The 27085-nt window shown below is 37.0% G+C and overlaps 3 protein-coding genes across 4 annotated transcripts; 1 reads left to right on the top strand and 2 right to left on the bottom strand.

Moving 5' to 3' along the window:
* Nucleotides 1–4: 4 nt before the first annotated feature.
* LOC145905855 (insulin-like growth factor 1 receptor) lies at nt 5–16283 on the bottom strand. The gene is made up of 29 exons (XM_082993161.1): nt 16074–16283; nt 15658–15778; nt 15421–15598; nt 14967–15071; nt 14054–14210; nt 13251–13417; nt 12199–12355; nt 11857–11964; nt 11188–11341; nt 10300–10526; nt 9620–9746; nt 9338–9391; nt 9038–9222; nt 8518–8691; nt 8237–8301; nt 7912–8027; nt 7556–7624; nt 7250–7317; nt 6736–6814; nt 6466–6619; nt 5484–5576; nt 4829–5094; nt 4411–4552; nt 3907–4001; nt 3220–3385; nt 2767–2980; nt 2329–2536; nt 1861–1992; nt 5–1406 (listed from the first exon to the last, which is right to left on the bottom strand). The coding sequence occupies exons 1-29, from the start codon at nt 16261–16263 to the stop codon at nt 1106–1108; spliced, it is 4272 nt and encodes a 1423-aa protein (XP_082849287.1). The 5' UTR covers nt 16264–16283; the 3' UTR covers nt 5–1105.
* A 1345-nt stretch (nt 16284–17628) lies between these two features.
* Nucleotides 17629–23887, bottom strand: LOC145905857 (protein spire homolog 1-like). Its single transcript, XM_082993163.1, has 13 exons — nt 23538–23887; nt 23030–23227; nt 22784–22900; nt 21646–21729; nt 21414–21572; nt 21062–21154; nt 20763–20913; nt 20341–20421; nt 19825–20078; nt 19253–19390; nt 19093–19191; nt 18627–18730; nt 17629–18134 (listed from the first exon to the last, which is right to left on the bottom strand). The coding sequence occupies exons 1-13, from the start codon at nt 23760–23762 to the stop codon at nt 17954–17956; spliced, it is 1884 nt and encodes a 627-aa protein (XP_082849289.1). The 5' UTR covers nt 23763–23887; the 3' UTR covers nt 17629–17953.
* Nucleotides 23888–24549: 662 nt separating this feature from the next.
* On the top strand, nt 24550–26993 carry LOC145905858 (uncharacterized). 2 transcript variants are annotated; one of them, XM_082993165.1, is made up of 6 exons: nt 24550–24749; nt 24825–24989; nt 25274–25476; nt 25808–25931; nt 26464–26604; nt 26861–26993. In XM_082993165.1, the coding sequence occupies exons 3-6, from the start codon at nt 25302–25304 to the stop codon at nt 26892–26894; spliced, it is 474 nt and encodes a 157-aa protein (XP_082849291.1). In that variant the 5' UTR covers nt 24550–24749; nt 24825–24989; nt 25274–25301; the 3' UTR covers nt 26895–26993. The 2 variants fall into 2 exon arrangements, with proteins under 2 accessions (XP_082849291.1, XP_082849290.1); XM_082993164.1 differs by lacking the exon at nt 26861–26993 and having other exon boundaries at nt 26464–26816.
* Nucleotides 26994–27085: the final 92 nt, after the last annotated feature.

Genomic DNA, 27085 nt, shown 5'->3' with positions numbered 1-27085 from the left:
CCGCGACACGACGGGCAGACGACACTGGACGCTGATTGGGCAAACGTTTTCTCTCCTGTTGCTACGAGAAGCACAAAAAATAAATAGAAATTGTACAAATCAGGACCGCACTCATGCAACAGAAAGACACTACCGGCACCGCACGTCTCAAAATAGAACTGACGGCAAAGGTGATTTAGCACGATACAGAAAATATGAAGGGTGACGTTCAATATGAATTAAGGTTTCCAGTCCGTTTCGGTTTTCGCCGTGAGGTATCGCAGGCATGGGCGCAGTTGGTGCGGAAAATTTGAGGATAACATTTAGGAAAAAATTAGAGTCACCGAAAATTTTGTATGGCGCCATTATAACGTGATGTTTTTCTACAATGTAAAATGTGATTGAAAGTATAGAGGGAGCATTTTAAACAGAGAAATGGAGCACGTTCGAGAATCTACGTTCTGCAAATTCTTTGGGCACGGTAAGATTGATAATGTTACTCCATGATGGTGGACAGCCGGTTTTGGATGCTTGTTACCCGAAAAACAAACAGGGCAACAGCAACAAAAACGGGCTCGCTTACGCTAAAACGCGGGCATGCTTTGTGGCGAAATTCGCGACATGGCGCTGCAATAAAAACAACAAGAAAGAACTCGAACGCGATCGATCGATCGCTCGCGTGTCGGACGTCGAAGCATGCGGCCAGGCCCTCAGGAATCGTTCAACTAATAACACTTGCTGAAATCGTATGTACAAGGGCGCAAAACAGAGGAAAAGGTCGCTGGAAACGCAGAAAAGAACCTACCCTTAATTGATATTCGCCCAGCACCGAAGCTGTAAGCACCCTACCTTTAACTAAGGCGGAACATGTTAGCAAAGGAACAACGCGGAGGACAAACCCGCGCAATACGAGATATAATACGGCACCCAAGTTCAGTGTACCAGTGTCCAAAATGGCGCCGGGAAAAAGCAGGTCGAGGACTTCATCAAATGTAATGCAGGCTGTTCAACAATGCTGTTGTGTACTATGGATGAGAATGCATTTGGATTGACACGTCTACTTAGCTACCAGATCCGCGTGGTCGTATATTGTTCAAACTATGAAAGGAACGATTTGGCTATGGTACTAGCAGATGGTTGAAGACTTTCTGTGCGTTATCGGCTCCGAGACGTAGCGAAGCGCGTCGTCTTTGCCGTTGGCTTGCTCGCCCTGTTCGACTTGAAAGTCTTTTTGGTGCAGACCGTTAAGGTGACGAAACGCCGAAAGGTCTGTCGTTTGGGGGTCAATGAAGTTAAGCGAGTCGCCTTCGCCACCGTGTATGTCCACCGCCGTGGCCACCAATGACGAGTACATGTCGTCGTTATCAGTCGTTTTCACCGACTCGGAGAGCAGTCCCTCGTCTTCGTTTGGTCGCTCGTCTCCCGGACTGGAATAGAGATAATGGAGAAGTTAGTTAATGCACGGCGGTAGCGTTTAGAGGTCGAATACGGCACCAGCAACAACAAGAGCAATACGGTAAGTTAGTACATATACATCATAGTAGTGCGTAGCAAATTGTGCTGTATTTTTAGGGTTATAAACGTGGTCGAACGCATGAAACAATCCAAAATTACCCGCAAAGAGTAACTGACGAGCTTTCTGAGTAATTTTGGTTACCTAACAAGAAAGGACAAATTCGTCGGTGCCACATAGCAAGAATAGTCCAATTCCTGTTGTCTAAATGACATTTTCGCTCACGTGCAAAACGCTTGATAACCCCGTTTTTTCGGTGTCCGTGCCGTTTTTTTTTATATCACGTTTATTGTTGTGCGTGTGTAGTAACAAAGCGTGCGAAATGGTGAAAAAAAATAGCAAAACATTCACACAACAAGGCAACTTACTCTTTTCGCTCGTGATAAAACGACACTTCGCGAAAGTTGTCGCTGAGGTCCGGGGACAGACTGGAGACGATCTCGATGAAGGTTGGACGCATTCCGGGGCTGTAGTGCCAACACATGAGCATCAAATCGTACCTGGGAATACATTGTTGTCATTGGTGTGTCGAACAATTAGCTCAACAATGTAGATTAGTTGTAACTTCCGGACAGATATCTAATAAAGTGCCTTTTAAACTGTTTCGCGTGCAACGTTCTTTATATTCCACTTGCGACGTGGAAATCGTAAATATTTCGGGACAATTTGTTCGCATATTTACGATTTTAGTTGCTGAAGGTCATTTGCCTGCATTTTACCCCACATGATTTTATTTGTTTAAATTCTTACGCGACGCCTTAGGAACTCTAAACCAACGCACCATGGCCTAGCGACACACAGTTTGAAAACCTATGCATTGATACACGAAAACGTACAACTTCTGTGGGCACTCCTTCGGTTGTTCCATGTAACCCCCGTCGATGACGAAACGGGTGACTTGGTCGTGCTGCAACCCTTGGTACGGTTGTTCGGCAAGAGTCGCAATCTCCCAAAGTACGATGCCGTACGACCACACGTCACTGCGCGAGTCGAAAACACCGTCTTTGAGCGACTCGGGCGCCATCCAGCGGACAGGAAGTATCCCTAAAAGTCGGCAAAATTGAATTTTTGTGAATGTGCAGTGTACGTACAGTCTGTAAAAAGGTATCTGTTGTTGTTGTTTTTTTTTCATTAAAAAACTAGTTGGAAGTGATTTACAGGTTTCTTAATTCGTAATATTCTCAGGATTTTCAAAATGTAGATTTCAAGCTAAAACAAAATCTTCCAAAAAATAAGACAAAGTCATTGGTTCAAGCACAAACAAAAAGCCGCACCTCTGCTGTCTATGCGGTAGTAATCCGTCTCGTACACGTCCCTGGTCAGACCGAAGTCGCCGATTTTCACCGTCATGTCGGCATTCACGAGACAGTTCCTTGCCGCCAGATCCCTGTGCACGAATTTGGTCTCGGAGAGGTAAGCCATCCCGTCCGCAATCTCTCCACACATTTGGAGTTTTTGTTGCAGGGTCAGAGGCGCCTCCCTCTTTTCCTACACACGAGGGTTACGCGTTACGACGTGGAAAAAGTGTTTTATGACGACACAATGGAAGTTGCAGCCTTCGAGTGTGGTTCTGATTACAGTTTCATGCGACATTTAACACCAATTTTAAGTGCATTCAGTCTTAAAACGCACCGTTGGTTCCATTGTTTATAATCAACACCGATACTCAATCTTTTCACATTTCGTCGCCTTTACCCATTCTGACACAAGCTGAAAGTCGTCCTTACCTCGGCGTCCGGTCTCGTGGAGCGCAAAAAAGTCTTGAGATCCCCATGATCCATGAACTCCATGACAACCATGGGCTTGCTGGTGATAGACACAACGCCGAGAAGACGAACCACGTGGTGGGAGTTGAACGCCTTCATCACGCTCGCCTCCTTAAGGAATTCCATTCTACGGGAAAGAGTAGCGAGGGTGTTTAATTTTGTTTCTACGTTCGAAGGATTTTGATCACGGCTTTGGCAACCGGTAGTAAGGTGTAAGTGGAGGATTTTCTTATGCACGTCCATACAAGATACCTCGCAAAATTACCTGATATTTATTCGTAGCATGCTATTTTTTAGTCGCCATCACGGAATATTTATTATTAATTTGTTTATAAAACGATTTTAAACTTAAAAAAAAGAACAAGACAAAGTATTAAATAGAAATCATACAAATTACGTAAAATGATGCACACGGAGAAGGCGCGGACCATTTTACAACAAAACAACATTCGCTTCTCAAACAGAAGAAAACACAAACAACCTTTCCACCTCGTTTACAGATAAATGGGTGCATGACTTGATAACGTTTATGTCTTTATCGGTGCCTATGCCCTACTATTTCTATTGTGTGTTGTTTCACATGGGTAATTGTTTTTTTGCGCAAAATACCCGTGAATTGTTTTTAAAAAATCAAAAGATAAAGCATACCTTTTGGAAACTGTGTCATTTCCGTGCAGTGTTTTGACAGCCACCTGGGTCTCAGCTTGTCCCATAACCACCTCCTTCGCCAAACCTTCGTATACCTTAAGCACAAAACAAATAACGGATTTTGCTTTCCCTATGTTAAACATTGTAGAACGTTTGGTCGGCAAGATGGTCTACAATAATCACACCAAGCTGCCTAGATGACACTTTATAGGTCGAAACAGTGGCCATCTGTTTAAACCTCACATCATTGGCTCCATTTTGCTTACATACGTTTTAGAATGTTGTTGGAGTTCATAGACTTTACCTAACCATAATGCAATCACGTTTTACTAAGACTATTTTAATGTCATGGGAAAAAGGATTCAGGCATTAGCTGAGAGTCGCCAAATAAAAAAAGTACTTGTAAAAATTCCAGTAAACATTTAAAATTCCTCTACTGATTTGGTTGAAGCCAAAAAGGCACCCGAAAAAAATCTTCTCGTTCCACTCAATGCAACTCCTCACCTTGCCAAAATGGCCATGACCAATTTCACGAAGCAATTCTATGTTTTCAGCCGGTATCTCGTATTCATCAGGTTCGTACACACCGATGCTCGAATATTCCGGGTTCACTGAAGCGTAAATCTGGTGCTTGTTTTGTCGTTGCCTGCAGACAAAAAAGCACGAATTACTTTTGATAATTCTACGCCCCGAAGTGAAAATAATGAAAAATTAATATCGAAGTGAATTCGCCTCTTCGTGGCAAAATGCGTATGCGTGCTGCTGTTCTATTATGACGTCATAAAGATAAATTTCAAATCGTGTTTTATTTAAAATACTTCATGTTTTTACTCGTCGCCGTACTCACACTTGCTGAATGCAAGAAAAACAACTTATTCAACACAAACAACCGTCGGGGTCACCAATAAGCAAAAACACTCACCTTCGTCTGTACCAGCAAAATCCAGCCAAAGTGGCGCTCACCACAAGCACTGCAAAAATCACGACCAGCAAGAGAACAGTAGTGGACACAGTTTCAGTGGGCGGGCTTGCAATCGAAAAAACAACATGTGCCGACCATATACCGGGGCCCGCCAGCGACACAGGTAAAACCCTGGCTTTGTGATCGCCTTTCTTGAGGTCGCCGGGCAATTCACACTGGTTTTGACGCATGTAGAACATGGCAGAACAGCATTTGTTTTGCAAGTTCTGCAACAAGCGTTTTTTGTTGTTGAATTTCTAATGGAATTGTAGCGCCATTGTCGTATAAAAGACATGTATGCTAATGGGTATTGGTTAACCAGGGAAACACGTATATCACACCACAAAACGCTTCGCGTCTTAGCGCCATATTACGTTGAGCACAGATTGACGCTTCAAGGCCTATTCCATTTTCCCATATTTTTTTTTAAAGGAACTTAATTTTAACTCAATTTCTGCATGCGACCTTCAATATCATTATAAAATAGCACAAACTTTTTACAGAGCAGCTAATAGCAATAAATCTTCAACCCCATTTAATTTGATATGTGTTTTACTGGCACCCCCATGAACAAAACAAACTAACACTAACAAGCTGACTGACGTCACACACTTACTCCGTCGCTCAGTCTTTCTATTTCAATGGTGTAATACTTGATGAAAGCGTTGGGCATTACCGGGGGTTTCCACTTCAATGTTCTGTTTTCAGGCTGAAAAACAAGTCGGTTTGTAAAGTTCGCGTTTGTGGTTTGGTCTATTGAAGTATTTGTAACCTATTTAGGTGAGAAAAACGTGGGAGTTGGTTACAGTGAACAGAAAAGCTAAAGCAAATATGCCAATCATTATAAGCAAACGAACACTGCTGTGCTCATCATCAGTGCTGTGAACTAACTGACTGAGTTGCGAACAGAGCAGTTTAGTGACATGTGATTGATAAAGGTTACTTTATAAATTACTATAACTTGGAAAACGTGGATGAAGTCATGCAAACAAACTTAAATAACGGTGTTTTTTGCTTTTATTTTCGTTTACGAACAAAATGTAAAATGCAGACTTAGTGAATGTTTTTTTTTTTTCGGTCATTTGTCAGTCATTGATCGACCTTTTTTTAAGGAAATGTCAGTAAAAAACAAAAGCCATCTCGGAAATAATGTCCGATTACATTTCGGCAAGGATATGCTTGTTCTTGTAATGCTTGGGACGTCAGTTATTGCGATTCGTGGCGCTTTGTATTTAAGGTCTCGATAGCTGATGACAAGCAACGGGATGTGAATTGTCACGGAATACTCGCTAAGATACAGCTGCATTTTTACGTAACAATGGGGTTTGTTTTTGCGATTTTTGTTAAACTGGGACAAACGCAAGTCAGGATAAGCAAAAAGTCCTGTGTTTTTGCGAAAGTTTTTGGCTGTTATATCGATACTACAAAGCGTTACTTGTTTTTAATGCAGAATGTACGTTGTAAATATGCGAAAAACATTTAAAAAGAACAAAATTTTGTCTGGCATTTTGGACATTTGTCAAAAATTTTTCGTTGAAATACAAAAACCAGGACTCTGTATAACTTAAAAAGAACCTTGTGGTAATATTTTCTTTTACCTTTTTTTCATCCTGAAGATATTCAATATTGCCGGGAATAACGTCTACTGTACTTGACTTTTTGGTTCTTCGTGTTGAAATAGTTGCAACGCTGCACATGGCAGCATGGTTGCATGCTTTTATTTCAAACATGTATTCGCTGAAATGTTCCAAACTGCGTAACAGAAATGTGTAAAACGTGGATAAAGTGTAGGTTGGGAAAAAAAACATTTGCAGAGGAGAATTAGTTGTTTGAAACAAAAACCATTATTAATTTCCAGTCGTCATTACCCGGTCAAAGTGAAGTTGCTGGAAAAGGTTGTGAAATTCTTGTACAAGTATTTGGGGTCCAATTTTACAATGTCTGTGTCTGCAATTGAAGGAAATGGTCGTTTGTTGTTTTGTGTTTAGGTAACACCAGTTTTTTTTAGTAATTGCAACAGCACTCTGAAAGCTTTTGGAAAATTATGATTGGATATAGTTTTAGCAAACTTTTTAGTTCTGTGACTCCATGTAAGAAATTTTTATGTGAATCACAGCACACAACTGTGTGAATTTAGTTTCCTCCTCAGAAGGTCAATATGTTTTTCAACCCAAAAATACATTTGTGAAAATCGGTTTTGCTGATCATAGTTTACCTAACTTATTATGCCGACAAATATAAGTGGCTACAGAAAATTTTATAATCAGTTGAAAGCGAAAAAAAAGAAAAAGTTGCAAAACCTGAACAGTATATTTGTTCACTGACTATTGCAGACAGTTTCGTGGTATTTCTTTAGAGTTGCAGAGATATTCGAATTGTTACCTGGCTTGGTCGTGTTGGGGGCCACTGTCTGATTCTCCAGAAAAGTTGAATTGGCGCTGCGTCTTTTTCTGAAGAATTCAGGTGATAAGTTATTGTTAAAATCATAAATAAAAGCACAAAAAAATCTACATTGTGATTGGCATGTTGAGTTTAACTCAAAATACATTGAAAGATAAAAGTAAAAATAATCCATGTAATAGATAGGGGAAATTTATTAATATTTGCAAATATTTTGTGATTTTGTCTCACACATGTGTTTTGGGTAAATACAACAGACTAAATAAAAATTAGTTGGGTTAATGTTACCTTCTATTTAAGGATCCATCTGTTCCTTCATTGAATTCAATGTAGTCGACTGAATTCCCCTCGTACACACTGAAATCATGCCCAGATATAAAATTTAATACTTATCAAAAAACAAATTTTGTGAATTCAGTCTAAATACTGGGACACGATTGGTAATTACAGTGTGTACATCTGTGTGCAACTAACTGGTGTTTATTGGCTCAATGCTTGTAGAATGTTATTTTTTTCATTTTGCAATTGAAAACTTTTTTTTTGAAAAACACACATCGTAACTCAAACATCTTATAGTTGCCTATTACGGAAAAATATATTATTAAAACAATTATGTAACAGACCACAGTTCTTTGTGCAATTACCTGTCAATCAGAGTATCTATAAGAAAATCTTCAAATTTCTGGGAATCGATTCGACTTTGTACACTCGTTGTATGCTGTCCGGGGGTGTTCGATCGGCTGTCACACTTGCAATTTACCTGTAACGCAATACCATGACCGTGGATTAACTAAAAACCAGAGAAATAAATAAACAAGTACTTAAAAAAGTTTTGATGTTATAAAGTTGATGAGTCATGGGTCTTATCAATGCACACACCTACGCTACACATCAATTTAACTTAATTCTTGTTTTTTCTGGTATATTTTAAACCGAGCAAATAGAAGTTGACAGATGGGCATCACATACCTCTCCTGGTATGTCAGGATCTTGTTCAGGAGGATTTAGTGGCTTTGTGTCCTTTGGGACGAATCCTAAAGATGTTTTAATAAGATGGAGGTTTTCAATGGTAAGCAAAACATCACAGAATAACAGGTTTTGTAAAAAAAAAATTCTTTAATAAACAAGGGCAACCGAAATGCCACAGAAGCAATTGGATTGAACAAAGTGAAAATTTGCATAGAAGCCGTCGTTCAGCTTCAAAATAAACAAAAGAAAGTATGAATGCCAAAAAACGGTGCAATTTTTACCATGTCCGCACATATCAACTGTTTTTAGCATGTTGACACTGTGCTCCACCTCTTGTTTCCACCGTATCACATAATGTGTTATGTTTCCATTGGGATGTGCCGGAGGAAGCCATTCAATAAAGATTGTTGACTGGCTATTAGCAGTGACGGTCACATCTCTTGGAACACTTGGCTCTATGAAGCGATGTAAGGTTAGTTTACTGTAAATTTTACACAAAAATGTAGCCGTGAAAATGACACCCATGTCAGGTTGTTGGTCAGCCATAGACATATTTACACGGTGACTTTGCTGTTGCTGTTTGTGACAAACTGCTGTGGAAAAACCAGCAGAACGCAACAGTATCAGCAAACCACTTATTACTTACACTAATGACTTTAATCCAATTGAATTTCATCGGAATGTACATTCTTCAAATATGTTTCTATATCAAACTAATTCAGGCTAACAATATTCTCGCTGATATACAAGTAGTGAGCTGTTAATTTTTTTGCTGAAATCCACCAAAATATGAGTACTTACTGTTTGGGGGAGTAATAATATAATGGATTTTCGATTGGGCTCCTGTTTGCGTGGTCGAGGTCATTGAAGTGGTGACGTAAAATGCATATTTGGTAAAGGGGGCAAGGTTTTGAATGACGGTTTCACCAAAGGTAAACTCGTTGTCCACCGGTTCTTTTCCCTTAGCAACGTCCTCAATTAACCAACTGAAAAATGAAATTATGATTTCTTACAACTGTACGATGGGGAAGAAGATTTTTTCTGCTTTACAAGTAAATGTGAATAAGTACAGGAAAATACAAATGCAGATATAAAATCTACCTGCTTTCACCACAAGCTGAGATCCCGCTTGAATACGTTGCATTTTCGGTTGGGCTGAAAAAATGCAAACAAAATGAGGTAAAGGTGATGCATCGTTGGTATAAAAAAAATTTGAGATATAAATGAATGTAAAATTGAAAACAAAAACAAAGAAATAAAAGGTTTGGGGTTCTTACTAAGCTCTGCAATTTGCAAAGAGAAAACTAAAAAATTGTCAACAAATTTTTTTTAGTTAGTTTTTTAAAGGGCATTTCCAGAAAGTTTTGATACGAGTCAAAGTACCTTTCTTTGTAATACACATGGTAACTGATCAAAGTACGATAATCCTTAATGTTTGGTTTTTGCCATGTAATTTCCAAGTCTCCCTGACGCATTCTGTACGATTCAATGATCATTTCTTCAACATCGCCTGTCAGACAGAACATCATGTAATTAATAAACAAAGTACTTGCTCCAAAACAGCTTTTTATTTTTCAGGAAATGCATATTTTGGTCACAACAGTGGATTGGAAACCTTCCTTGTATCAACTTCCACCCACATTTTAAAAGTCTTAAAAACAAACACACTCCATGGAAATCAGTTTAATCAATTTTATCCAAATATCAGCCCAAAAAGACAAATTAAAAACCAATAAATAGGCTACAGCACTACTACTGTCTTTAGAAAAGTGCTATATTCAAAAAGGCTAGATGTTTCTCTTTGAGCAAAATGGGTGTTACATCAAAAACGTAGAAGACTAATGGTATATACAACAGTTCGGGAACCACTGTCATATTGATATAATAAAAGTAAAAGAGATTTCAAACTATGTTTGCAATATTTTAAAATTTTTGAAAATCAAGCACTTTGCAAAAATAACAAATCCCAACCAACATGGGATAAGTGAGTAAAAATAGCAAAACTGTCACGAAAATATACGCTTCCAGTAAATTAGTGGTAAAATATTTAATAAACTTCTTACATGCAACTCTGTCGCCATTGGTGGTCGTGGAGATATCTGTTGAATCCTCAACCGCTGCAGTCAAATTGCTTATTTTGTTGATCTTGTCCAAGCACAGATGTGGGTTGAAGTGAAAAAAGGCCTTCCCCCCATCAATGGTGAAGTTTCTGCGACCTTGTTTGTCCATATCCCACAGTTCTTTGAGATTGTAGTTGTCGAGAACAAACAAGCTGTATTTGTCGTTGCCCCTGAAAAAAACATGCGTAAAGGAATTTAAGTCATTGATACACAGATTTAGATTAACAGGTGCTTCAACACAAAATATTTGTCAGATAACATACTAATGAACAGAATTGTGGCCTTGGACGTAGTTATGCCATTACACAAGGCAAAATTACAACATAAACTTTTAAATGCGAAGTTTCCACCTGTGTCATGCACAATAAATAAAGTTGGAAAAAGGTGGATTTTGAAAAGAATATATTAAATGCTTTTATTTTCCAAATTTTTTTACTATGCAGGGATGACCTGGGTTTAAATCCCAGTCAGGACTTTTCAGGATTTATAGAAGGTCTACCACCTCGATCGATATTGTCAGGTTTTACATATTATGTCTAAACACTGTAATTGGAATACATACACCAAAGCTATTTTACATCAGAGACCTAACAAACAACCAAGCCAGTAGTTCTCCAAATTTCTTCTCGAGAGACGAACTTGGTAAGATTTACCGAACTTGCAATGCATCAATCGTACACCAATTAGAATGAGTTGTTAGTTTACCATTAACCATTGCAAAAGGCTAGCTAAATTTGTTATGGGTCCCATTTTCTTTGTTAATAATTATTACAGGATGCCCGTGATAATTTGAAATGAAGCAGTTACAGCTATGTGATCTACTGTACATACTGTTCATATAAGTATTGCTCAACTCCTGTTATTTTGTGAAGATTTTTGAAGAAGGATAAAGAGACGATCGGAAACGATCTTCGAATCACAAGTGAATCAACCTGTTGTAGTTCCCCGAGTGCTTCTTGTAGTTTATTATCCACATCAACCGAAGCTAACAAAAACGAATTGATTCATTTACTTCAAATTAGAGAAAATATCATGATAAATCGTCACATGTGTATAATTCAACCTTCAGTAAGATATTGGACACATATTTTTTTGTAACTATGTAAATGCAGGGTCATACTATGATGACTACCGTGTCCGAATTTAAATGCTGTGGTGATGTACGAACAATCATTATTGCCAAACATAATTAAACCGCAATTGTGAACAACATTTTCTTTCAGGATAAGCTATAATTGACAAGCCCCCCACTATCGATATGATATAAACCAGTCTGGGGTCCACGGACTTATGGGGGCTGCAGTGTTGCTTTATTTTTTTGTTTTCCCTAACATACAGATTGGACAAATAAGGTCTGTGGCCCAAAATGTTTAAGAATACCTGCTTTAAACAACAATAGTAATATGGTGAACAATGTCTTGACACAATAAAAATATGCATAATTTTTCTTCTGCATATTTTCATTACTTTTTGATACCATTGAAAGGAAAATGTCATTACCTCCTCCAGACAAGCTCAATATCAGCTGACCCTGTATCACTGTGCACCTCTGAATTTTTTGCAGTGACTCCAGGTTTGTGACTTCATACGATGATTCAAATAGGCAGACTGAATAAAACACAATAATTTTAGCACCGAAAAAGGTTTAGAATTTGGCAAATACCTCAAAAGAACACAAAAGTTAATCAAGACACACTTAATGTACAGGCATGTTAAAATAGGTCTGCTTAATGATGGTTTTATACAGCAAAAACATAAGTACTTCCCAGTCTCAATATCTATTAAACTAAAATGTTATTTGAAGAATAAAAATGATTAAAATAACAAGAATGATGTAGTTACTTTTATTGCATTCTCCATCGCACTTAACACAAGTAAACTTGGACCCGCTTGCTACTTTTTTGTGCTGGTGTGGGCAGTGCTCCAGACATAGCCCCTCATGATGGACAAATTCAATGGCACTGCAATTTTCATGATACAAGCACTGCCATTTATGAGCCTGAAAAGTTTAAAAAGGAAATAGTAGCCTCACTGCAGTCATATGAATCCTGCTCTTAACAATAAATCTTAAAACAAAATAATATCCTTATATCTAAGAAATCTTGAAATACTTTTTTCATTACTAATTATTTATTTTTTGCATGTTTTTTTTTTATTGATGTTTCTGCCAACTAATATAGCCAAATCATTGCTATCAAATTCTCTGAATTCAAAAACTGTGGTGCTTATTAACCCTAACGGGGTGGTATATATGTTTTATTGCTCCCACTGTATATATGCAGAGCACTAATTAAAGTATCCTGCAAATTTTTAAAATAAGGTAGCTGATGCCTTTGTGTGAATGTTGGCCAGAGCATTTGTCGATCTTTTCTGTTGTGTTTAATAACAAAGCACAAAACTAATACAAATTATTTGGCTTCAAAAATCTAATTTATCACCCGACAGACCTGCCACACTATCATATATTTACAAATAGATTGCTCGTTTTTGACAACTTTTTGGTGACACCAAGTGAAAAACACATTTTTGAAAAAGTTTTTTAAAAAAAAATTACCTTGGATTTGAAAATGCATAATGGATATGTCTACAATACATGAAAAAGATTGCATAAACAAATACGGTATTTTCATAACCCCCCAAAAAAATTTAAACATTAGCGTGAAAGCAAAGGCTTGTGTGAATAATGTAGTTTAAAAAGTTAGAGCACATTTACAGCTATGCATTGTTTTGAAATTTGCCACACGCAAGGCAACAAACATACAGGTTGTTTGCATACACAGGAATATCAATAAGTTGTCAAGATAAGCAAGTTTGTCAACACTAAATTCAACTCCAGAAAGAAGTACAGAATTCTACCTCAAAAAGTTAATGTCTGGGATAATTTTGACTCTTACCAGAAGAGTGTGGGACGGACATTGCTCTACACAGGTTCCTTCAAAGTAATAATTTCGGCAAGCGAAGCAGCTTGAAGCACTGTTGGACGAGTAGCAACCGCCAAGGCACTGCTCATGGCAAACGCAGGAAGATGCCTGACAGGCATTAGTACAATTTTTTGGACATTCTGAAACAATAATGAAAGAGTATAAATAAAAGCATTCTTAAATCTACTTTCAGGATATAGTATGGTGCCTGTGTAAATGCAATGTTCTTGGACACAAATTGGGACCATATACCAGCCATGGTAAGTACAAAAGGTATTTTTATGGGGTATAAATACTCGAGTCCACATTTAGACTAGACTGAGCAGTTTAGTAAATTCTCATCCAAGCTAGTATCCGACAATAAATTTCAATATCATCGCACGCCTTTAAAAACCAGTTGAAAAAAAAGTCAACATCGAGCGAACTACACTTTGACATGTCTCTGCACTTTAATGGGATGAACCACATCATTGGTAACATAGATGTTACGAAAAACATAAAGATTACATGAATCTACAGGTTACAATATTAAGGTTTTCTTCATAGAATCAACCTCTTCTAAAATGCCACTTCTTTGCATAACGGAGGTAAATATCTTCGCAAAACATTTCAGAATTTTATACCTTGCGTATTCAGTGGAAATACTTTGTTCTTGCATTTTCAATAAGATACAAATGTGTTTTGTATTTATTGCGCCTTCACACAAGGCTTTTTTTGTTTTAGAGGTTGATTTAGTTTGAGAGTGCTACAATGCGAAATGAGAAGTTTATACTTACTTGCTTGGCAAAGACCCAATCCCCAACAATATGCGCTTGGAATGTCACCCACATCCTCAAGAATGCATCGCTTTTCACTTGTCTCGCTGCATTGGTCAATGCAATTGTCGTTGTTGTCCAACACATCCGTATCTTTCAGGGCAACGTTTGAATAGAACTAAAACAACAGGAAAGCATTATAACAAAATGATGAAATTAAACAAAATCAACCACCCGACAGGAAGTTGTTGGCTAGGTTGGGAATGTCTGTCAACACATGCACTGGAAATGGCTTTAACGCAGGTTGTTTTTCAGTTATAACCCTTTATATTGGTTTTGTAATTAAGTTATGTATTTTCTACTGGAAGTGTTGTCATGTATGAAATAAACATGAGCCCCTTCAGTTAAGCAGAAGTTCCTTTAGTTAAAAATATTCTTAGCTCTGCTATAAATTTATTTAAAATAGGCGCAACAATAAAATATAAACGAGCAATGCATTCCTTGAGTTTCCAATAAATATTAAATGGGAAACCATAGTTACATTTATTCCAATTTTCTGTCATATTTGCTTAAACCTGTGCAATATCATCAATTAAACATAGCAAAGCATTATTATTTGAACACTGTGAACTAGTTAGTTATCTACACATCGTGTTATCGAAGCTCGCCTTATCCAGACTGTTGGTAAACATAACTATGTCTGTTAGGTACACGCGCGTGCATCAACATCAGTTGGCAACTTACATTTACGTTTTAAAGTACCATCAGAAGCGGGGCACATTGGGCACTGACCAAACCTTGGTGTGCACAGTAGTGTTTTATTTAGATTGCGTACAGAGGGGCCTGTATGTACAAACAGGGCACACAAACCCACAATGTTTGTGTGCATGTATGGATAGTTGTTGTACTGGTAGCAATTAAAAGATTAACTCACCGTTCCCAACAAGGACCAGTCTATTGTCCGCAGGTAGCATAGGTTGCCGTTGTTCTGAATTCGCACTGTACCTTTTTTAATGTATCCCAAATTGCTTAGACCAATCTGAAAATGAAAACATGTAGATGATACAATATCCTTGATTGTGCTTCAAGAAACAATATTACGAGTTTAATACTTGTTATTTTGGGGTATTACCTTGTCATGTTATGGTGTAATTATTTTCAATGACTTTTTAGTGATATAACTGTCCTTAACCTTTGAGATGGAATGTGTATGTTGTATCAACAGCCAAGCTTACAACAAATTACCATACATTTTAAGGTATTTGGAAACTAACTTGAACAGGTTATTAAAAAATGAACAAGGTTTGCAAATCTAAGACAAAAACCATCTAGCAAACAGAAAAATCATAATTTATCACATTGAGCAGCCAAAACCAAGGTCATATTACCTCAGTAAGATCCGGATTCTCGAAAATTACCATGGCGTATTTTTGATACAGCAAATTTCTACCACCGATCATCACAAGGTTGGGGAACAACCGTCGTATTGTCTTCAAGCCATACACACGGTATATCAACAAATAGTCAATTATCACACGTAACTTCGGAAAAGTTGGAAATGTCTCACTGGAAAGAACAAAATCATTATTTTGTTATATTGTGACACTTTTCGACCTGGATCATACATTTTGTTTTCATCGTATCCATCCTGGTTCAACAGCAAAATCCTCACAAAACCATTTACTATTGTACATTTTTCAAGGTCAGCAAAGGAGTCTGGATGATTGACTTCAATAAGTTCACACACTGCACAAAAACCCAAGGTGTAAGCAAAATGAGCCAGAAAGCAATATCTATACTATTTAACTAGGTAGACAAGTTCCATTAAATAAAAAAAATTACCAAACACTGTTTCAAAAGTAAACATTTTGGTTGTGCTTCATTTTGTTTGTGCGATAGGTTTGTGACAAGCTATAGCGTACAAAATCCTTACAGATTATAAAGTCTCTCAGATGCATATAAATAGTTATATTCATACTTCAAGCACAAGAAAAACCAGTTGAAAACAGTTCATAAACAAAATTGCTATGAAAACATTTACCTGGCCCTTCATAGAAATGTGCCCATATATCTATACCAAGTGAACTGTTCGTTGGCACGTCTTCTCCTGGAATCCCTTCAAATGACTCATCAAACAGACTTTTTAGCATTTGCGTGCTATTTTTCGTTGCAAATGAGCAAGCAGTCATCAAGCAAAATAAACAGGCAACAAGATTGTGCCAATGCGACATTTTTTATTTCATTCTTATCAACTGCTAAAAAAAACGTCAATAAGCATTCTACTGTTTTTTTGCATAACATTAATGACGATTACCTTAACTTATACCTCATTTAATTTGTTTGTTACAAATACACAACGCTTTTCTATGCTTTTTTATGGCAACTCTCTTCCTAGATAAGCTGAGTGGCACTATGTATGTATTTGAAATGTTAAGAATAACCACACTTTTAATGATTGAACTTTAATTGAACTGAAAAAAAAGAAGTTATTGGGATCCTAACAAAAAAATAATAAATTTAGTTCATTGTCAACAAAAAACTGACTACTATTTTGTGTAAGGTATGCCTCATAGAGCTTTTCAAGTGTTAGTTCCTTCTTTTCTCAGCAATACGTCTCAATTTATTGGAGTGTGGCCTATGTGTCGAAAACAATGGCGCGGAAGTTACATCCAACAAACATAAAAAACAAAAACAATTAAACTTTCCCACATTTCGACTGTAATTAATTGCTTTATTTGGGCAGGACGCATCTGTCAAGGGCGAAAATGCAACGCGAATGCGGTGAAATAGCAACCAAACCTAGACAAACAACTCGCTGGCATTACCTTTCCCTTCGTGAACCGACGAAGGCCAACACAATACAATTCCCGTAAACAACATGATTTTTAGGGTCACGTGACTCGTTACGGTTCATCAAGCTTGTTCGCACTCGTCGAAATTGTTGAAACAAAAGCGCAAAACACCTCGTGTCAAACCGATTTCACCCGTCTGAGTGAATAATCCGTAAGCGTGGGCGTTTTACTATTTTCAGTAAAATTGCCGTAGTAATACGTATCGGTGGTAAATTATGTGGTTTGGATTTTTAGTGTAATGTTTCTTGTTTCAATATGGATCATAGTTCGATGTTTTCATCTGTGCGTTGTTGACCTTTCGGTGGGCGTTGGTGCTTGTGCTTTATTATTCTAACAGACGAAATATTGCTTTCGACATTTTTTAAACATTTACAATGTGACGCAAAGAGCAGTAATTCCCGTGGCGGATCAACGGAAACCATACTGCAGTTCCCACCCAAACAAAACCAAGTCAAAGCTATTTACCGCGGGCCTTTCGTCAATGGAGATCCTTACAAACCATTCTCTATTGTAAAGACAAACCAAACGGTGCAAACAACGTGGATCATTGCGTAACAACCCAATCGTGTTTCTCTAATTGAGGAATCTTTTTTGAAATTACCTTAGCAGCAGAACTCTACATTGTTACCATGGTCAAGAGCATTTGTCACTGATCCTAAATAATCTATTGACGTTTTACTTAGCTATTCTGTGGGCCTACTCTTCAAACAGTTGCCTAGAAAACACACACACACTGTTGGAAAATATTTGGTCCTTGTTGCATTTTGTGTACAAAGCCTAAGACATAAAAGTAAATACAGTAACATACTTAATACAGTTAGAAGAACGGCCACTAGCTTCAGGACATAAAGAGCACCAAAGTAAGCAACATTTGGAATGGCATGACATAAAAATACTAGTGTAAGGATGGTGATTATCACAGTAGCAGATTGTGTAGCAGTTATCTGTCTATGTTTCACAAAACCTGTGCAAAAGTATATTGCGGCAACACTGTAATACTATATTAAATATATACAGACAAATAATTGCATTTGGCATAAAGTGTAACAACAGTAAATTGGTGAGTTTACTAGGGGGCATGACCATTAACTTCCAAAATTGCAGTGATAAGTAAGTAGCATTCAACACAAACGTCCATTCGAAAACCCTGATAAAGGTTGCTTCCAGATTGCTTCTTGTACGTCTGCTTCAGACTTTCTTGCTGTGTTGTCGACAATCGATACAGTGAACTTCCGAACATCATCGAAAAACTGAAATAAAAATCATACAATATGGTCCTTATAGCTGATGATTCGGATTCATTGGCAGTTGTTTCTCCAATTATTCATAAAAAAAACCTTCGTATTACCCGTACCTGAGTTGCATATAACAAAAATTGCCTAAAGTCAATCGTCTTTTATTCTGTTAAACTTTGTGTCACTCTAAGACATATTAAATCAACATTTCAATACTATATGCCTATTTGTTCTATCAGCTTGCATCGAATGTAAAGTTTGTGCCTAGTGAATTGCAAGTTCCTCATTTATTATGGGAAAAAACAAACAAGAATTCAAGATAGTTTACTTTATCACATGTAAAAAGGATTTAATATCAAACCAAACATAGATGAAAAAGACTGCAGTGCCACAGACAACAGTGACATAGCAAATACTGGTGAGGTTGAAACCCACAATACAATCACATTAAAGTTAAACATAAATGAAACACTAAAGAGTATGAACAAATGACAACTGTAAACGTACCTTGGGCGCAGCATGCGACTTGTATCTGGAGTAGGAGAGGTGAAAGTGGCTGGGCTTAGAGCATACACAGGTATTTTCAGGTACTTTTGTGCAGGTGCTTCCAACTAAGAAACACAAATAACTTACTGTTAGTTACTTGCTTGATTGTGCGCTTCAAACATTGTAATATCTATATAACTCAACTGGCTGACCAGCAATTATTATTGCTGAACGAAGCTACTTGGGTATCAGTCTGTGAGAAACTGAAAACTATGCATGCAAAAGGTCTTTCGAAGTTACAAAGATGTATTAGTTTAATTACAATGATTTTGGTAGATATCGTATTAACAACACAGACTAAGACCTAAAACAATCGGCTTCAGACAAAACAGAACTTAACTTATTGCAGACAAATTTTTCAGCAAATCTGGATTCTGGATTAACTGAGTCCTACTGTATTTTATATTTCCAGTGTCCAGTGATTTACCTTTTTCAGACATTTGCTGCACACTTTTTGCTTGCATATCTGACATGGGTGGGACCAGGAAAATATTGAAAACTTTTTCAGTTTGCAGTTAAAACAAACCTAAAAAAATGGAACAAGTTTCCTTTAATTTGTTACTGTTCATCAGTTTGTAAAAACTTACCTTGCCATTCTTTAAAGCCTGGTACAGTTCTTTTGACTGCTGTATTTTTTCCAGGTCAGCGCGGGTTAAGACCTGTCGTATGTGCATAACTTCCTCGACAGTCAACGACAAGCAATCATTTGGAGTCATTTTCCATGCCTAGTTAATATCAACACAATTATAACAAATTATATAAGAAAAAAACCCATGTCATTTGTCACTATGCCTACAGTTGGGCATCGTCAGTATCACTTATTCAATTACATTCTATTTTGTCTAATACAATTTGTCAAAAAAATCTAATAAGTCTTAGTCGCTTAGAAAAACTGTTTGGTGATTCTGATACTCATTCAAATAGTTCAATCATAACAAAATTACAAGTCAAACTTGGTGAACTCATCAACAAGGTTATTTGTGGAGGTCATATAAAACATTAACTTCACTCAAGTGTAGTAACTTATTGTGATTACGCATGTGCGAAATCACATGCTTGAGAGTGATAAAAGTTTACTACTCTGCAAACATTGTAAAACAGTGTTAATATGCTGTAATCGTGGAATGAACTATGTCACAACAATGGTGATTAAAATTACTTTTCCATCGGTTTGGCAGCGGCGGTCCTCGTGAATATCCTTCAGGTTGGTGACAGACTGACTTGACGAATGCGTAAGATTTGCGTTTTCGGGCAAACCGCCAAGAAGTTTGTTTCTTTTGCTTGAAGACCAGTTCTTGGAGGTGGAACGTATCGCTGCACTTTGCGTCCGCCTCAGGGGTTTGGTTTGCTTAGAAACGAACACTGCATCGTCATAAAGCCAATTTTTGTTGGAGTAAAGACCAGATGGCAGCACTGTGAAGAAATAACATGATTAGAAACAAAAAAAATCATGTGAGAAAAATTAGTCAACGAGAAAGAATTCAGCTGTTCAATAAAGCATCATAATTTTAAAACGGTATAATTTATTTTAATACAGTATGAGGTTAAACTAACACCGCTTTCTACGAAATAATTTAGCTGTTCAATAAAGCATCATAACCTTGCCTGCATATAAGTATAGAAAGCAAATAAAAAGGTTCATTTTCCTTTAATACCAGGGTGAGGTTAAACTTACACTGGTTTCTGCGAATGGAATCACTGTAACGGATGGCTTTTCCTCTAATCTTGCAGGGAGTAAAACCATCTTCCATTTTATCTGTGATGTAAGTTTTTAATTTTGAACAAGTTATGCAGCAAACAGTATCCGTCCCGTGTTACTTGACTGTTCTTTTGTAATGTCTTGGCACTTTGAGGCAGACTGATTTAAAGAACACTCAATTAAACAAGAACGAAACAAGCCATTTACATTGCAACGTTATCTTTGTAATTAATTGTGGTGAAATTATCCACTTGTTAAATTAACTGTGCAACCATGGCAAAAGTTCATGATATACTTAAAACATGATTCAAACAACAAAAATATACCCAAAAATGTATACACATAATTTTAGCTTTTTTAAAAGAAATTACTGTGGTGAAACACAATATTTTACAAACCAGGCGCTGTAAAGCTCTGTGACGATCTCAACACATTCTCCACATTTGCAACTGGCTTCAAGGTTAAAGAATGGTCTTTGATTTGTTCAATTAACTTTTCGTGTACTGATTTGGAACGAGGAGGCAAAGGCCTAAGGACTCTTTTGTGTGCCTGCAAAAAACGTTTTTAAATCAACTTAACACTTAAAAATTAACAACAGACCAAAGTTGGTTATATCATAAAAAGCAATAAGTTTTAAATTTTTAGTTGGGTGACAGTACGCACAATTGTACATAGAACAAATTAATTTCTAACTTACTGGCATTAAAGTGGGTTGTGAACGCACAAATTCCAATATTGTGTCATGCACGGAAGGGTTTGCTTTACTTGGCGATTTGTGCACTTCCTTCACCTGGATAGACAGCAAGTTGTTGTTTTAGTAAAAAGTGCAATAAACCAATCAAATTGTATCGTGGTTTTGAAAACTGTTACATCACAATAGGAGCTATATATTTCTTCACAAATATCGCTACCGTTCTTTACATATATACACTGACAAACAACTGTTTTCGACAAAAACAATTTTGATTTATGTGCAAATATAAATGTTTTTTGATGGCGGGGGGAATAAAGCTCACTTGTGCAGGTAAACACACAACTATTGTATTTACTTTGTACAAGTTATATTTCCTCTGCCTGATATCCTCCATTAACAATTCATAGGGTGATAAGTCGAACTTATTGATCGGTGGCCCCTGTGGCGTATCAACATGTCGGAGAGATGGCCTGCGAGAGTGCAAGTCGCCAAGAACATCAAGCCACGAGTGGGTCTAAATTCAAAAACACAAAATAAGGACATGAAATTTGCGTTGATTGTGTGTTGTTTCTGCAGCAAACGCTCACCCAGCATTCAAAGTCTTGCTTTCCAATGGAGCTTGCACTGTTCACGCTGGGCCTTCTACATTTCCGACTTAGTCTGTTTAGGCCCTTTTAAATGAAAAATGTATGGGTTATTTGCGAATTTTCAACACTTCCCAATGCATAAGAAGAAACAAGTATGTTAGCATAGAGTAAATAGAAGTTGACATGTAGGTTTGGATTATTTGCATAAAAACAAAGTAAACAGAAATATTTGATTTATTGATTGGCAAGGGTTTTCATTAGGTTTCTGTCACTCCAAAACTAGTGCAGTGCGATGTTTAGTCTGGAATTCCAGCTAAAAGGAACTGTGCGTAGGTGCTGAAGTATACGTCGGCCATCTCAGTTTTAATCACCACACTCAGTGGCTTATAAGTCAGTCATAATTAAGTGTAATAGGCTTAGGCGTAACCGGCTCTGGGCCACAATTACGTCTTGATTGCGACTTTCGTGGGCTCATCTAAGAAGTTAAGTGCTTTGTGAAAGTATATGGGACGTGTGCCTTTCTACGAAGTCTGATCGGGAAATTCTTGTCAAATCAAGTGGTGGGACAAGACTGACCATAGGTTTTCAAGTATAACGACAAGTCAAAGAGTGCTCACTGTTTTGAGAAAGGGCATTTGTAAGTTAAAATTCCATAAATGGAAGCATAATTTTAAGTTGGCTTTGCTGTTCAATTTCTCTTAAATATTGCATGCACCTGGATTTGTTATCATTCGTGCATAAACATAAATATACACATACAAATTAAAAGCCCTGCTTTCATGCATATTGATTTTATAGCAAAGGCCGGTCTCTGAAAACAAAGGTGTTTCATGCTCTTGCCTGAACTCACCACTCCACAGTACTACCAATACGAAACTATAAAGTTGGTCAAATGTTCAAGTTCATAATGATACTGATACGAAAACACTATATATGTATAACCATAAAACAACCACGGAAGCATTACACCAAAAAACATTTAACACGAAACTGTAACAGTCACTATAGTTCTATCACATTGCACATGACTAGTTTTTTGGAATGCAAAGTCAACAGAAGTACATACTTGTTTAGATTTACATGTAAAGGTGACAATGATATGCCAGCCAACTAACACACAAAGTTCAACTTGGCTTACTTCTGAAGCCGTTGATATGTTGCCAAGGAATGACTTGAGCAAGTAAGCCTCTTTCAGCATGTTGCGACAGATTTCCGAATACATTTCTTCGCTGCGGCAAAAGTTGTTCTCGCAAACCTTAAACCAGAATAACATTATCTTAAAGCTCACAAACATGGGACTAAAATACCAAAAATTTTATTAACCTCAGATTCAACAAAACATTGTCACAGCACAAAACAAACTTGTGTTACCAAAGCTTTCTACCTGAATGATAGAACTTAGGGAGCACGGTTCAGTTGTCTTGTCGTCATTGTAACCTTCGTCCCAATTTTCCTGGTCCGAAACTTCACAAGTCATAACAGATAGCAATTTCTCCAAAGGTTCCGATATCTGCTGTTCTTCATCAGCATCAAGTCCATAATCCAAAGCAGCAAACAGGACAAGCCCCAAATTCAATACCACCTGTAATAGATTCAATAATCAATAAAATTAAGCAGCTGTTCGAAAATGTTTGTGCATGTAGGCTATGCAAACCAAAAGTTGTTTGGTAGTTCCCAGATTGGAAAGTTTGTTATTTGTGGGGAAGATTTTTTCAGCAATCTTTAACTACACAGACGATCGCAACGTTTTTCATATGGTAACGCATTATCTAACTTCTATTGCTTCTATTTTCCCCAATATGGGATAGTTTTAATGGTAAAAAACAAATACTACCTTTAAATTATGATAAACAAATGAATATCAAGTACCACAATGTACATTACATCCATACCTCCGCTTCATTTTGAACACTGACCCCATCAACGTCAACCTGACCATGGTGGTCCAAAAACACTGATTTTAGTCCGTTTGGTGACACAAATGCATCTCCCTGTATCACGTCTTTATTATAAGTGTCGTTACATAGAATGCTTGTTGCGCATTTGTAACAAAGTGCCCATACTTGGTCCTCTTTTAATGGATTATTGAAGCAGCTCAAAATGTCTTGCAAATTCATGTAGCAAGCACAAAGCAGCAAGATCACCAGCAAAACGAGCAATAAACTCAGGAATAACAAAATGTAGAGCTTATTACCTATCAGCTATCACATCTAAAATAGCAATTTACAATAAATATATATCATCAACCATGCCCAAAAAGACATAATTTTAGTTTTATTGGAGAATTTGTTACTTAAGTTTTTTATGTTCGTTTAAAACTTTAAGCCAATGTTTCTTTCCTCACCATGTCGACTTATATTCAGTCTATTTTAAAGCAAACATCTGGCTTCTTCCACTTTCAAATTCTCAGCTTTACAAAGAAAGTGGCGGTATTGCGGTCATTGTTGTTAAATATACTTATTACGTCATAGCTTGTGCGTTCGATAGAAATCTTACATTTCCAAAGTACAGTACTTTGATGTGAGAACGAACAAGGTCGTGCTTATAGGTATCTTGCGAGGTGATTTATTAGTAATTTTACTTTAATTCCATTGTTGTCTGGAAACCAAAATGCATATAATGAATTTTTGGAGGGACCGTCAGCCCAGGGATGTGCTTTTTCTGGCACATTATCATTATACTTTTGACATGCGGAATCCCGAGCATCACAGAAAACATGGTTTTCAATTTCTGTGCAATTTTGTTAAAGTAACAAATCTTTTTTTGACAAAGTTAAGAATTATTTGAAATATACATTACAAAATTCACACATTTTTGGTCAACTTATTTAAACCTTTTTGTCAAATTCTTGGAGTAGGCATGAAATAAGAGAGCACCAAGTTATGTACGTAAGTGTGACTACCGCCGAATCAGCTGTGGAGCTTAAATTGTGTTTGTTTGCTGTTTTGAAAAATTTCTGTCGATATGGTTTAGCCCTGAAACATGTAAAAACAATACAGTCTTCGAGATTTGTTATCGAGCAAACGATTAGACTTTTACATGCTTAAGACAGTACATCTGTCCTTTTGCCATGCAGTCGTACTTTGAGTCGTTGTCTGCGCCGGGTAAGCGTGTGTTTTGTTTCATTGTCTTTTTAAATGCATTCAACTAGAAAAATTCATGGTCAAACAATTACACAGGTGCACCAGAAAATTTGCCTTTTCTGGAAAATTCTTCATCGTTGTCGGATGGAAGGCAAGATGGTCTTAACCACAACGCCCCAAATATTCACATTGCTAGTGCTGCCCAATCAATGCAGAATTCTGCAATCGGAATGATGAAAGTGATATATTCCAATGTGGAAGGTAAGAAACAATTCTTTTCTGTAGGGATCGTGCAAATGCAAAGTCACTGCACAAAGTAATTTCATTGGACCATTTCCTACAAATCAATTTTGTCAAAACAGAAAGCATCGAATGCTTTGGTAGTCTAACGAATATTTTTTTGTGAGACTTACGATTCTTTTCCTTCATGACATATTGCCTATTGTTTTGTCATAAAGTGATATGTGTATTTCTGCTCAGTCAATTTGTGTTTGAACAAAGAGGTGGCCAAGGTGTTTCTAATCACTCACCCATGTGCTGTACAGATGCAAGCAACAATTTAACAGCTTGGAAATGTTTTTCCAACACAAAAACACACCATGTATGCCACCACGACAACAGATGTGCCCAACTGCACCCATGCCACAGCACATTCTCTCTGACGAAGTATCCAGTGTTGATGCTCGAATGGAGGCCAGCTATGAAGGAAATAACATGAATTCTTTGCAATCTATTCCAATGAACGAAGGTAAAAATGTGTGGCAATATGTAAATTAGCATTATAAGTGTTAAAACAATTATCAATTTTTAAACTACTGTTATATTTTTGTTGACAGAGATACTAATAAACACATTGATACAATTGTACATATTCTATGATCGTTAACAAAAGACATGAGAAATAATAAAAAAACATTGCCCGTCTGCCATTTTTTAGGGGTAAATATACCTTTGCCCATAACCTACTAAAAGGACTTCCAGAAGGAACAGTGTTATTCGTAGAAAAAAAGTTCTGCTGCATAATATTGTTGTAAACTTCGTCACAAATTGTTCATTTACTGATTTTTTATTTATTGCAGGCAATCAAATGAATCAGCTTTCTGTTTGCCTTCCTTCAAACAACACAAACATTCAATCAAGTTCACGATATGCTGTACCAACACAGATAACCCACAATATACATTGTATAGGGACATTGCCAAGGTAAAATAGTAAAATATCAACTTCCCAATTATGAACAGAATGCAAATCCTGAACTGCTTTGACAATTACATTATTGCACTACAGTGTGCCATTCAATATTCCTATGTGGAATACAGTACATGGTACTAAATTAGCCCAAGTCTTTGTGGCCTAGATTGGCACTTTATGCCTACTCAAATCAACAAAATCAAACACATGATGCACTGCTTTTAGGATTTTTAGATTATAAGATTGTTCAATCAAGGCATTTTTTACTGATATTTTTCTAGCTGTACAGCATTCGACTGTAATAAATAAACAATTTCAGACAATGTGAAAAAATGCTTAATCTGGTCATGAAATGTATCCAGATTAACCGAGTTTTACTGTAATTCTGAAATGTACCGTATTTTAAATCTTAATGATATAAAATTATAAAAGCTAAAATATTATACTGATCGAGAATGGGTTATTGTAATACTAATTAGTATGTACTTAATTTGCTTTTGGAGACAATTATAACATATGACAAACCCAAGCTTTTGTTATTCAGCATTCAGATGTCGGATAACCATCAAAATGTGTCACCGAATGCCATGAGCAGCAAAGGAAACATGACGCAGTATTCATATGCCGAAGGACAATGTGTAGCTTCAAGTGCCACATGCAGCATCACTGTGCATCAACCAGCTAGGTATAAACATGTCAATGTTGCTGAAAAGACTGAGCTGACTTTAAATTTAAATGTGAAATCTGAATGTAACATAGTAACCTCCTATGTTTAGTCACAATTTCTTGTGGAAAAAAATATGTTGTATGCCCTAGCTACTTTACTATCACAATGCATCTGCTTGTTTTGTGCCACTTGACAAGTACTTAACTGTTATCTGAGGTAGAATACTGAATGTTACGCCAACAATTTCTTATATATTGCAGAATTGTGGTGTCAGACGATTTACTAATGGACTCTGGCAATGTTACTGAAATTCCCAACAACGACAACCTAAACGGAAGCAATGGGATTGCTGAGCATGAAATGAACACCGGAAATGGATTGATATCATCTCTACTCGACCAAATTCCACCGTACGAAGCTGCTCAGATTCTTGGTGTGTTGCAAACAGGCAACAATGTTGAACAACAAGCACCTACTATTTTACAACTGGTAATTAAAA

Source organism: Ascidia mentula, chromosome 6, assembly GCF_947561715.1.
Source record: "Ascidia mentula chromosome 6, kaAscMent1.1, whole genome shotgun sequence".
NCBI classification, from domain to species: Eukaryota; Metazoa; Chordata; class Ascidiacea; order Phlebobranchia; family Ascidiidae; genus Ascidia; species Ascidia mentula.
The sequence above is the reverse complement of the archived record's forward strand: the minus strand, read 5'-3'. Positions and strand labels throughout refer to the sequence as shown.